Source organism: Crotalus tigris, unplaced genomic scaffold (assembly GCF_016545835.1).
Source record: "Crotalus tigris isolate CLP2741 ecotype Arizona unplaced genomic scaffold, ASM1654583v1 scf7180000017585.4430047, whole genome shotgun sequence".
NCBI classification, from domain to species: domain Eukaryota; kingdom Metazoa; phylum Chordata; class Lepidosauria; order Squamata; family Viperidae; genus Crotalus; species Crotalus tigris.
Window position 1 is genome coordinate 3,036,023 of NW_024096493.1, and position 13,572 is coordinate 3,049,594.

General features: G+C 36.3%; 1 protein-coding gene across 6 annotated transcripts in view; it reads left to right on the plus strand.

Moving 5' to 3' along the window:
* Positions 1–13,572, plus strand: part of TRPM6 (transient receptor potential cation channel subfamily M member 6) — an 82,935-nt gene that overhangs the window by 25,282 nt on the left and 44,081 nt on the right. For 5 of the 6 annotated variants that reach the window (XR_005558885.1, XM_039361472.1, XM_039361499.1 and 2 more), the window contains 7 exons: positions 2,190–2,330; positions 3,415–3,549; positions 5,516–5,796; positions 6,960–7,188; positions 11,012–11,167; positions 11,872–12,015; positions 12,486–12,614. Coding sequence is in view for 5 of the 6 variants with exons in the window: in XM_039361472.1 (XP_039217406.1) it covers positions 2,190–2,330; positions 3,415–3,549; positions 5,516–5,796; positions 6,960–7,188; positions 11,012–11,167; positions 11,872–12,015; positions 12,486–12,614 (1,215 nt within the window). In the remaining variant the exon portion in view is untranslated. The remainder of the gene's footprint in view (positions 1–2,189; positions 2,331–3,414; positions 3,550–5,515; positions 5,797–6,959; positions 7,189–11,011; positions 11,168–11,871; positions 12,016–12,485; positions 12,615–13,572) is intronic. The other variant, XM_039361482.1, reaches the window with a different exon arrangement.

Genomic DNA, 13,572 nt, shown 5'->3' on the forward strand with positions numbered 1-13,572 from the left:
TAAAAAAAAAGATGGCACTAAATAAGATATAATTGAAAATTCTTCTGTGAAATGTTGTCCATTCCTTTTTGTCTTGAGCTGTTGTTACTGAGGAAGATATTTGGATATCTTCTAATTAAAGATGTAAACATTTGAGGATTATGGTATTGATTAAAATGGTAAAAACTATTAACTGTAATAATTATTACTACAATTAATGTATATTCAAATCTTGGAACTTTATTCTAGTTAAGTGTTCTTCAGTAGCTAAAGTAACAACAAAGGTGATTCTTGTATTCAATATTCAAGTTAACTTCCTATAAAAGCATTAAGTTATATACTAAATATTTTATTTTATTTTATTTCAGACATTCTGGCCAACAACTAGATTATTTGACCTGTCTCTTTATTTTATTTGGCAGTTTTCTCTATTTTAAAAATATTGTCAAATAATTGTTTCATTGAATTGTATTGACGCCATATTAGATTACAGTGTTTCGTAGTTAACTGGCTCAGTTCCCAGAAAATAAAAATGGATGAATAAATTGTGGATTAGAAAAAAATTATATTAATCACAGTTTAATCAAGAACATACTCCTCTTGGATGGTTGGGATTTACTTTTTGGATGGCATGCCTATTTAATTTTTAATAAAAAAGTTGACCGGGTTTTTAAATCCCATATTATAAGGATTTCTTTACTTCGGGTTTGGAGGAAATATTATAGAAGTGATTCTAAAATACCATTATGGGCTATACCTTGGCATGCGATAGAGGGGATAAGGAGAGGAGTTAAGATGGATAGTGTTTCTTATGCACAATTGCTTAGATGGGATGGTAAAATTTGGCAGTTAAAATTTTTGGAAGATTTAGCACAAGAAAATATTATATATTCATGGTTTCAGTATAGACAAATAGCAGACAGATGGAAGATAGATCGTAATGTGGGCTTGCTTAGAGAAGATGAAAATTTTATTAAACAAGTAAAAGATCAAAGACAAATTCATATTAAGAGAATTTATGGGTTGCTAGTAGAATTGGACTCAGAACCAGAATTAATTAAAGAATGTATGATTAAATGGGCACAAAATTTTGGTGAACCAGTTCTACTAGATACCTGGGAAATTATCTGGGTGAGAAATATTACATTTACACAAGCCCAGAACTTAAGGGAGAATTTTTATAAAATTTTTTATAGATGGCACCTTGATCCACAAAAAATGTCTCGTATGTATCCTGACTTACAGCCCAAATGTTGGAGATGTGGTTGTTTGGATGCTACTTATTACCATATTTGGTGGTCGTGTAAAAATATAAAAACCTTTTGGATTAAGATATGGTGGAATATTCAAAGAATTTTTAGAAGGAGGGTAAAATTTACCCCACAATTGTTTTTGTTAGGTATTGTTACCGATTGTGATACTAAGGAGGATATATTGATGTTAAATTTAATTACAGCCGCAAGGTTGTTAATAGGGCAATACTGGAAGAAGGAATCTTTGCCTACTTTGCAAGAGTGGTTTTTTTAAAGTATCCTATCTGGCGGAAATGGCAAAGATTTCGGCCTTTTTAAAGGATCAATCGCAAGAGAAGTTTTTTGTGGTAGGGGGAAATGGATAGATTTTATACAATATAAGTTGGATATAAAAATATTACTTAGTTTATCAATAATTTATATATAAATTTTAATATTTTATAGATTGTATTATTTCTTTTTCTTTTTATATGTTTTTTTATTATTTTACTTTCTTATATTTCTTTTCTTCTTTCTCTTTATTCTTCTTTTTTTAAGTATTTTCTTTTTTTTTCTTTAATATTTATGTCTTTTTTATATATATATATTATTGTTAATTATTCTATTAGTAGTTTAAGTAACGTATTTAGACTTATCTATGGTTTATATTTTTTTTTAAGAATTCAAAAAAATTTAATTAAGCCTATATTCAGCTCTGGGAAAATTGAGGGAGGGAGTGGGAGGGTTGGGGTGGGTTAGGGAGGGTTGTTTTTTCTTATTTTGTAAAATTTTAAAAAATTTCAATTAAAAAAAAATCAAGAACATGAGAAGAAATTTTAACAAAGTTAACGTCTTGAATTCACAAGATGGGAAGAATAATGCAATTGAAAGATTTTCTGTGATGAGAAAACACTTTCTTAAATACATTACAAAACAAGCCTTTGTTGCAATGTAAGATGTTAAATATTTGTGTTACAGAGTACTCTTCCAGTGGACTATAAAATATCGTTGATTGATATTGGATTGGTTATAGAATACTTGATTGGTGGAGCTTATCAGAGCAGCTACACAAGAAAACATTTCAGAATTTTATACAATAATATGTACAGGGAACATAAGGTAAACAAGCACATGGTTCCATGGCACATTTTCTTACATTGTATGGGGAGCACCTTCATTCACAGTGCATCATTACTTCTTACCTCCCAATGCTTTCCTTATGCTGGTTTTGTAATTCTTATCAAAGGAAGTTCAACTAATTTGGAGAGGGACGGCAGAATCAAGAAAATTCTTCTCTTTTGCTTTAAGTGTAAATTGGCATAGACAATAAATAGATGACCCTCATTAGATCAGCACACAATCAGTGTAATATTTCAGATGTGTGACTATTTTTTTTTTTAAAAAATATTGACTCAGTCTACACTACAGAGTTGCAGCTGTGTGGTAAATAGGAGGGAGGACTAAGTATGCTGCCTAGAGCTCTTGTACAAAAACTGAGATATAAGTCTAATAAAGAAATAAAACGGCTATCTTCAAAAGTTAGATGTAAACACAGAGTTTAGGTTGAAATGTACTTCCTTGATATCCAAGAGATGTTGAAGAGTTGCTGTACTTATTTTTTGCTCAGCTTACAACCATGACACATGCTTTTTGTGAAGCAAATTAAACTCTGTATAGTTTTAATCAGGGCTTTGTTTTATCATAGAATGCCCAGAACGGAGTTCCGGCACCTTTTTTGGATGGTACCTTGTAGGGTAGGCAAGGCGGGTTGTATGACATGTGTGAGTTCCGACACCTTTTTTTTTTTTTTACAAAAAAGCATTGGTTTTAATAATAATAATAATAAAGTTAGAAGGGACCTTGGAGGTCATCAAGTCCAATCCCTGCAAAGGCAGGAAACCCTACACCATTTCGGACAAATGGCTGTCCAGTCTCTTCTTAAAAACTTCCAGTATTGGAGCATTCACCGCTTCTGGAGGCAGATTATTCCATTAGTTAATTGTTCTGTCAGGAAGTTTCTCCTTAGTTCTAGGTTGCTTCTCTCCTTGATTAGTTTTGAAGCATATTATTTAACTGACTGAGAAAGGAACGTTTTTGCATGTATGCATGCATTTGAATCAGCATTGTCATGACTAGGATACATTGTTTGTGCAACCTAGTCTTAATTAAACTATTTCTTTCTATTTCCATAATGAATCTTTAGAATCAGGAAGTTGTCTCCAGGCTGGCACAGAACCTCTCGCTTCATCAGCTTAATCCGAATGGGAGTCGAAGTGGAACTGCTGAAAATACTTTGCATTCCCAGTTTATCAGAACAGCTCAGCCGTACAAATACAAAGTACTGTGAATCTTGTTTACTCATGCAGTTTGTTAAAAGGGCATTAGACTGGAGATCCTGTTTGTTCACTTGACAAGATGAAAGAGGCAGGCATACTGGCTTTTAAAAAAATCTCTTTAGTACATTGAGACAAGGTTGAATCAGATAAGAGCTAGAAGTACTACTGGCTTTCTATACTTCTCTTATTTTAGACTGTGTAGTGAGAGGTAGAGAAAGATTTCAGCTATTTGCTGAAGTCAGTTAATAGAGTTCATTTGGAAACACTTTAACCTATCTGAACCAACCTAAGCTAGGGATAGACTGAATAGATCTTATCAAGACTTGACTGTCAACAACAGTTTTGTCATTGTAGGGTTTTGCTAAGTGAACAAATAATTCTCAGCTCTCCTAAGTCTTTGAGAAGCTCTTCACCCATTTTTTTTCTGCTAGACATGGCTGATGATAGAATTAGAAATATTGCTGATTACAGAGTTAGATTATAGAATTGGAATTATGGCTCATTATAAATTATACTTGTTTACCGCTTGATCCCCGAATAATCATGAATTTATCATGCAAAATAAATATTTCTTTAGACAGTTTCCTATCTGATTGCTCATCCTCAGATCCCAAAACAAAAACTGAAGCATAAACAAGTTCCAGCAATATTTTTTATGACATTGCTTTCATCCCATTGACAGCTCACAACGGGAGCAGCTTAAAGTCATCATTAGCTGAACTTTAAAACTGCTGTAGTTGTTAAAGTGGTGCTTACTCATTTCTCCCAAAACACTTTTTTTTTGTCATGGACCTGATCTAGCCTACTTTATTAATAATATAATTGACAGAGCCTAAGATATGCCCTGATCCTCTTTGCTGCATTTAGCTGCTGTGGGAACACCCCTTCTGCTCCACTCTCTGTGCACTGCTCTCCGTGGCCATTTTGCCTTTGGCTAAAAAGGAGACTAGGTTCCTGGATTCTGCAAAGGCATTTGCCTATCTAATGCCTTTCTGAAGCCCTTGTCATGTCTCATGTGGGCTCCTCCTGAAGCCTTCAGCTTATTTTTAGCATTCAGTCTCTTGATCAATTACTCCTTATCTTTCATCTATTAGTCCAGCTGGTGGGTCACAGATGTGATGCAGAGCAAAGTGGGACTCAGCACTGTAATGTTCCATGCTTTCCCTCCTGTATGCTTGCAACTATTTAGTGGTTTAGTGGTTTTTCAAAAGATTGCTAGATCTAAATTCAGAAATAATCCAAGCAATAGATCACACATCTGGACTATTTCTGGGCTTGCAACTTATTAGTCAGGCAATCTGACAGATGCCTAAAGCATAAACATGTTCCAGCATCTGCCCATTTTCCATTCAAGCGTTTCCCTATATTTTCTCATTCCTGTTGTATCATATATTAAAGAGAGTGATTGTGGTTTTTTTCTTCACTGACATAAAAATGAAGCCAGGAGAATCCACCAATTGCTTTCCTTAATCTGTTTTAGGTTAAATGGGTAAGGATATCAGCATTCACTGCCATCATAACTGAGGCAAAATAAAACTTCACCACAAGGGCAACAGAATATAGTCATAATCCTCACCACTTAATGAGACCTGGTAGCTTTCCCTAGTTTTTAATTGTAGCTATTGAAATTGTGGTTTGGATTGTGGACTTTGTATTTATCTGTACTTGTACTAGTACTTGTTTCCAATATACACACTTTGTGTAATTGCCTAGATGTAAGACAACCACACAAAAAAATTAATATCAATCATTGCATACAGTTTTCTGCCGTTTGTTTCGTGTATTGCAGTTCCATTTGTGAACTAACAATTTTCCATACAATGTTTTTACCTTTTAAGTATTACATATTCCTGCTTCTAACTTTGAGGCACCAGGACACAAAGCTAAGCTTAACTGAGAAAAGAAAGGTAGGATTGAAAGGCTAAATGTTTAATGACTTATACTGAATTTTTATTCATGAACGTGTAGGAAAAACCAACAAATCTCCATAAATCTAAGAAGAAGATGAAAGATGAATTCACAGTGTCTGATGACCAAAAGTCAGTGGGCTTTATTTATCCTTACAATGATCTCTTGGTTTGGGCGGTTTTGATGAAAAGGCAGAAGATGGCTAGGTTCTTCTGGCAGCATGGAAAGGAAGCAATGGTCAAGGCTGTGGTCGCTTGCAAACTCTACAGAGCCATGGCACGTGAAGCCAAACAATGCAACATGGAGGATGACACAGCAGAGGAAATGAAGAAGTATTCAAAGTAGGGGTTTTCCTTTCACTTTGGATAATGATCTGTAGTTCTTAGAACAATTAGACACTTTTCTCTTGGTTGCTTAATACATTTTTTTAATGTTATGGCAGGAGAAATCTTTTGGCTCAGCATGCAAAGAGCTGGCTTGAAATAGATTTAATCACCCCTAAGCACTAATTCAAATTTTTGTCTAGAATTCCTAGGTCTTATGTGCATTCTTTACTTTTTAATGATGCTGCAGTCCATCACATTATATTAAAAATGATGAATGCAAATTCTGGTTTACTTATGAACTATGTTTTTTTATTATTTTTAAGCTGAAGGTTCTATATGTCTAATTTCATTATTTGAGATACTTCATTTCCTGTCTCTGAATGACGCCTAGGTTAAAATCTATTGAAATGTTGACGTTATTCCTAAAATGAGTTATTATTTCATAGCATCAGCGTGAAGCTTATCTCTTCTTTCTGTCCCTATCTGTGATTCATCTTCACTTTATCTGATTATAATAATAGAATCTGATAGGAAGTATAAAAGACTAAGTCTCGTTAGACATAATGGGATTAATGGCCGAGTAATTATGTGTATGATTGTAGTTAAATAGGTTTTAAAAATATAGCTGCAATCTATTAAAGCTGATGAGAGTTTTACCATAAATCAGGAATAAGCATCCCAGGAATATATTTATATTGGGCCCCCTTTTAATTCTCCCCCTTTTGACCAAGATCACCAAGACTATTTTCCTGCCATTTTGAAGCAGAAAACATAAAATCTATTTATGTGTCTAAAACAAAATTTCAAATTCTGAAACATCATGGCCCCTTCCACTTGCCTTAATTAGTTACCCTGTAGTTTTCATACATGTGTTTGATGATAGTAAAAAATAATACTAATAGAAATCTGAGCCTGTGATTTTCAGAATAATTATAGAAGAATGTTTGGATTTTCTGAAAGAAATAGGTTAATTTGAAACCATAGAAAACCATAGTGTTGTATATGACTGCTCTCTTCATTGCACTTGGCATAATGCTCATTCAAGTACGTAAATCTTCAGAGTCATGTTGCACATATGATGCAGAGTTATATGCAAATCGCCTTGGCTACTATGATTGATTCTATTCTAACAGCCACAACTCTCCTTCCCCTTCTCCTATTTTATTTTGCTGTTGTAGTGAGTTTGGGCAGCTTGCTCTAGATGTATTAGATAATGCATTCAAACAAAATGAGCAGATGGCCATGAAGCTGTTGACATATGAGCTGAAGAACTGGAGTAACTCAACATGTCTGAAACTGGCTGTGTCAGTGGGTTTGCGACCTTTTGTGTCTCACACATGCACCCAGATGCTGTTGACTGACATGTGGATGGGGCGTCTGAAAATGAGAAAGAATTCCTGGTTTAAGGTAAACAATTTGTCTAAATCAAAAGCATTTCTCCAGCCTTGGGCTACACAATTGGAGGTTCTTAGACTGGAATTATATGAAGGCTTCCTTCATTTTAGTTCAGTGGTTTTAGTTTCAAAAGAGAAAGCCCTCATTGCTGAGATAATCTCGCAATATTGTCCACTTGTCCTGGTCTTTCCAAAAAGCTGTTGAAAAAATTAGCTGCCCCATTACAATTTCTATCCTGTTTGTCCCTCTTTTTGGTTACTGTCAATCACCTAACCTCCTTCCAAGGTAATAGCTGCTAAAGTTTAATCATTTTCATGCATCTTGGTCAATGTCAGAATATGAGTAAAATTAAATTTTTAACACCACTAGAGTTGTAGATGACCCTGGATGAAATGAAAGTAACATAATTGGGAAACAGGTGATTTAAAAAGGTTTCCAGGATATGTTTGTACCAAGGCAGGATAAGGAAAGTTTTTGTCAATTTCATCATTTTGATCTTGTGAGTAATGCAGTGAAGTTGGATTCCAGGACAATCACAAATCCAATATCGCATGATATTATTATACCTGAATAGTACATGGTTCATTAATTCATGGCCACATACAATTACTGGATTGGAGAACTACAGTATGCAACTGTGTGAGAAACAGTAAATGGATGTCCACATGGGGTATATCCAGAGGAACTGCCTGAAGTAGCAATAACACTTAGACCAGGCATGCTGGCTGAGGCATTCTGGGAGTTGACGTCTACAAGTCATAAAAGGGCCAAGTTTGAAGACCCTGACTTAGACTTATATACTGCTTCACAGTGCTTTACAGCCATCTCTAAGCAGTTTACAGAGTAAGCATATTGCCTCTAACAATCTGGATTCTTATTTTACCAACCTTGGAAAAAAGGCTGAGTCAACCTTGAGCCTAGTGAGACTTGAACTGCCAAACTGTTAGCAATTGGCAGTCGGCAGAATTAGCCTGCAATACTGCAGTCTAACCACTGCGCCACCACAGCTCCTCTATACATACATCTATTCCAGGGATGGAAAATTATGGCCCCTTTACAACCCATCAACTTCAATTCCCAGAATTCTTTACTCAGTCATACTGGCTCAGGAATTCTGGGAGTTGAAGTCCACAGGTGGTAAAGGGACCGTAATTGCCTACATCTATGCATACTTTTTCAGATTCTGGTGGCATCAGGTGCCCTAAATGTCAAGATCTAATGAAGCGACAAAAATGCAGGAGACAAACTGCACGTAATTTCTCTGACACAACAAACAAATGAGAACTCAGTGGTAACATATAAGGCACTCTTTCTTGTTTCTCAAGTCCTGAATTGTTGGTTACCTCTTCAAAAGCATTTCCTCCTGGTATTATGGTGGGGAAGGAATGGACTCTGTACTCTTGTAACATAAAATTCATTTATGTTTCTCAGTCTCGCAGAAGTCCTTTGCCACTGCTGCCAAAATAAACGTAGATTATAGCACTTCTACATTTGATTGTTTCACAGTAACTTTGTTTTTTGTAAGCAAATTTTATTGGATTTTTTTCATTAAAAAGGGAAAACAGTAATAAAAAATTAACTAAGATAAGAAACAGAAAAAAATGCAGAAAGAAAGAAAAAGAAATATAAAGAAGTCAGTTTTCTTTTACAACAGTATAAATTCAAATTGACCTCTTTTCTAAGGTTTATTTTATTTATTTGTTTTATTTGTTTGTATCCAGTTTTTATTTTTACAAATAACTCAAGGAGGCAGACATATCCAATACACTTTCCTCTTCCTATTTTCCCCACAACAATGACCCTGTGAGGTGGGCTGGGCTGAGAGAGAGAAAGAGAGAGGGGGGAGGGAGAGAGAGATTGGCCCTAAATCAGGGGTCCCCAACCTGTGGGCTGCAGTCCACTACCGGGCCATGGCCTGGTGGCCACCGGGATGCAGGACATATAGCGAAATGGGGTGCAAAGAGTGGTGCTAGTGCTCGCATGGCAAGAACAGGGCAGTTCTAGTGAGTGTCACACAGGCGCTAGCACCACCCCATTTGCATCACTCATGCTTGAGGCTCTGTTTGTGTGTGTGCGCGTGTACATGCGCAAAATGCTTCCCGCTCCTTTTCCCTCCAGTCCGCCAACCGAGAATGATCTCTGCCCTAGATCATTCAGCCATTTCATGGCTGTGGTGAACTTGAACTCATGTTCTCCTGGTTCTAGCCTGGAGCCTTAACTACTAGATCAAACTGACTTTCAATATTACTTTCATTTTTTCTATTACCTATTTGTATAGCGGCCGTTTGCTATCTGGCCCAGTGAGACGTGGGAGGCCTCTGGAGGCCGAGGAGAGGGTATTGCCAGCTAGTTGGAGCAAAGAGGCTCGAACGACGCTGGAAGTGTGGAACCGAGCCTGGGCAGCCGGACTGGAACACAGCAGGGTGGGGCCAAGCCAGAGGAAGGGTGTGGCCGAATGGAAGAGGCTTTTAGAACAGCCAGGCAGAGGTGGTTAGCAGCTGGGGGTGGGGTTATGGGGTGTGGCACAGTTATGTAAAGGACTGGGAGCAATTCACTCTCACTACTGACTTTTTGCTTGTTAAGGATTAAACCCTTGATTTCACCTCGTACCTGCATTCCTGGTTTTTGCTTTCCTGGACGATAAAGAACGTTTGTGACACATGAACTACATTTGCCAGTCTATTTTTGTGAATGTATTTGACACACATAACGTCACTGCTTTGAGAGCTGCATTGGTTGCCTGTGTGTTTCCAGATGCTTGTTATCACCCACAAAGCCCTTCCTGGCTTGGGGCTGGGTTTTTTAAGGGAAGACTTCTCCTGGGTGTTTCTACTAGTTCAATTCAGGTTGAAAGTCCTCTCAGCTAAGGAAATGTGCCTTTTATGTTATAGCTCCTACCTTCAGATATCAGGATGACCTCAACCGTGTTGGCCTTTTGCCAGGCCATGAAGACTTGGTTGTGGGTCTTTTTGTATTTTGTATTATTGCAATCATTTAGTTGTTTTTATGTTTTATGATGTATGATAGTCAGTCACTTGCTGAGAGGGATAGCTCTAAAAATCAAATAAATATATAAAGATAAACCACACAGGTGTGCTCGTACACACAGACATGTTTAAAAATATATAAAATATACAATATATTTATATATAAAACATATCTATAATATTTTAATGTGGTTTTAAGTTGTGTTTATAATTTTTGTATCATTTTACTGTTTTATCTCTAAATGGCCCAGAGGTGTGCAAGTGTTGGTATGAATGTCTGCTCAATAAATAAAACAAATAAAACCCAAGGTAGGCATCCATAAATCAGTCGGTTGGAACCAAAGTGCACTGAAATAAAACAGTTTATGGAACTGCAGCATGGTGGGCACCACCCATACTTCTGGAGAGAGAGTGTCCATAAGATAAAACCTGTCATATGAACACAGCTTTCCCTCCAATCCAAACAGGAAATTTCTAGTCTCCAGACCAATCAGGATTGCAAGGAAGGCAAAAGGTTGAAGTACTGCAGTCCCTCCATGGCTATAATTGATATTTTAAATGTTAGTTTTGCAATCAGGTGAATTTAGTTGAGCAGTGATCAGACTAGCTTCAGTGCAAAATATTGGATTAGACTAGCCAGGATAATCTTTGGTAAGTTTTAAATGCCAAAAATAGGATTGTCAGGATAAGATTTGTTTTTTAAAAACTGCTGTGTAGTTATTGTTCAATAATAACTATTGCTATTAGTATAGTATATATTAATTATGTTATGTTAGCATAATTATTAATCTAATATTAAGTAAGAATAAAAAAGCCATTCATAGTAAAAAAAATTGATACTTTTTCAGGTGATTCTAAGTATTCTTCTACCTCCGACCATCTTGATGCTGGACTTTAAAAGCAAGGCTGAAATGTCCCATGTGCCTCAGTCACAAGAATCCCACCAATTCACGTGGTATCATGGTGATCCTAACACCACCAATGAAAAAGATAACCTATCATTGGTGAGTATGTAAACCAGGTTTGGTTTTTATTTTATTGGATTGAATAAAAGCAGATTTTTTTGGGTTAGGAAATGTTCTGGTCCAAATATTGTGTCACAAGAAAAAATCTAAAGCTTAGAACAGGGGTGTCAAACTGCTGACCTGCGGGCTGGATGCGTCATGCTGAAACCACACCCACCCCATTACTGGCAATGAAAAAAAGTCACAATACATCGCGACACGTCATGTGACATTGCGAGTTTGAAAACCCTGGTTTAGAAAGTTTGACATACCTGGTGGGGCAGGTTTATATATTAATAAAAGAGAATACTTGTACTCCCTCATGTCTTAGAGCACTAAACTCACTGTCGATCACTTTCTTGCGGTTTTTTCATGAGGAGGACTTTTCTAGAGAGGAATTATAAAGAGCTTGTCTACTTATTCGGTCTTTGTTCGAATGTGGTCATAGGCTCCATTTTTAGCAGAGCTGTCTTCACTTTACCATTTCTTCCCCAGAAGTCCCAAACAAAGCATATTCATTCCAGTCTATGTAAGCTGGATCTCTAGAGACTGCTTTGCAAGCCAACATACTGTTACCTGCATCCCACCAATTCTGAAATATTTACACTGGGTTGATTCATTCAGAATATTTGCTTATTTACATATACTGGAATTCATTTATTTAGTTGGATGGCAACTAATTTAAACATTACCTTTTTTTAAAGAACAATTATGATTTTGAGAAAGAGGTTGAGAAGCAAGCTGAAAAACAGACTTTCCCCAACAACAATGAACCACAAAGCCTTCTTGGGACTAGGAAAATCTTTGAATTCTACAACGCTCCTATTGTCAAGTTCTGGTTCCACACGGTCAGTTATTGATGTTGCACTGAACGTTTTACCACAATGTGTATTGATAACTCAGTCCCTCTGCATGCCACTGAAACAGACCTATTCATGAGAGAGAATGAGAATGTTGGCATTTTAAGTAGTTACTTGATTATTTTACTCATTTATTTAGATTTTTTAGTAGCCAAGTATATTGCAAAATGAACTTATTTGAAGTAATGATATGGACTTTTGTCTTATCAGTGTTGCATTGATAAGACAATAAGATTACTAAATATGAATCTGCACCTTTGCTTTAGTTGGCTGATATTATATTTATGATTCAATCTTTCAAAATACCAGCATTGGTTCTATGGACTTACTGTTCAGAATATCCAGTTCAGGCAAGTGAAGAAATGATGGCATAACATTGCTTTGTGATACTGTAAACCATTAGTTGCTGATTTTTGTCATAGCTGTCAATCATAAAATATCTATTGTATATTTGCTAGATGGCCTATTTAGTCTTTCTCATGCTGTTTACTTACACAATCCTGGTGAAGATGAAACCAACTCCCAGCGCTCAGGAATGGCTTGTGATCATCTACATTTTTACTACCTTCATTGAGAAAGTCAGAGAGGTATGCCTTTTATTTGATGCTAAAGTTATTGCTGTAGTTAATTCTTATATACAAATACATCCAGGTATATGTCCAGTTACAGGTATTCCTCGACTTACGACCACAATTAAGCCAAAAATTTCTGTTGTTAAGCAAAACAGTTGCTGAGTGAGCTTTGCTCCATTTTATGACCTTCCTTGCCACAGTTGTTAAGTGAATCACTGCAGATGTTAAGTTAGTAACCCAGTTGTTAAGAGAATCTGGCAAGGGTGCTTGTCAGAAGGTTGCAAAAAGTGATGACATGACCCCGGGACACTGCAACCGTCATAAATATGAATCAGTTGCCAAGAGTCTGAATTCTGATCACATCACTATGGGGATGCTGAAATGGTCATAAGTGTGAAAAACGGGTCATAAGTCACTTTGATCAGTCGCTAGATGAATACTGTTGTAAGTCGAGGACTACCTAGATATGAAAGACCAAACAAATCTGAAGGAATTTTCAATCGACTTACTTTTTTCCTTGAAAAATATTAATATTGTATATTTTGCAAAAACAAAACTGAACAGGAGTCAAAAAAGTGCATTGGGAATGCAGCCTTTCAACAATTGCTCCTTTTAGGTGGCTGGGAGGAAAAACCAAGTACATCTGAAAGCAGCAATTAACAAATGTGGGCAGCATTTTTTGTTTTACAGTATTCCCCTTCCTCCCAATTTCACAGAATTGGGATGGAAGGAGCCATTTAGGCTATTCAGCTTTTTGCTGATCCATTTGGTCCCCAAACCAAACGTTACCTAATTATAATTAAAATGCAATAGGCAAATACCGGTATGTACCACAAATAGAAATCAAGTGTACTTTTTTTTATCCTGCTTTTGCCTCCTTCTTTTCAGAGTGTAATCTTTACCCTGCTATTTAAAGATCAAGTTTTGCCCAAGGAATGTTGTGCATCCTGCCCTAAAAAAATTCAGTCCTAAG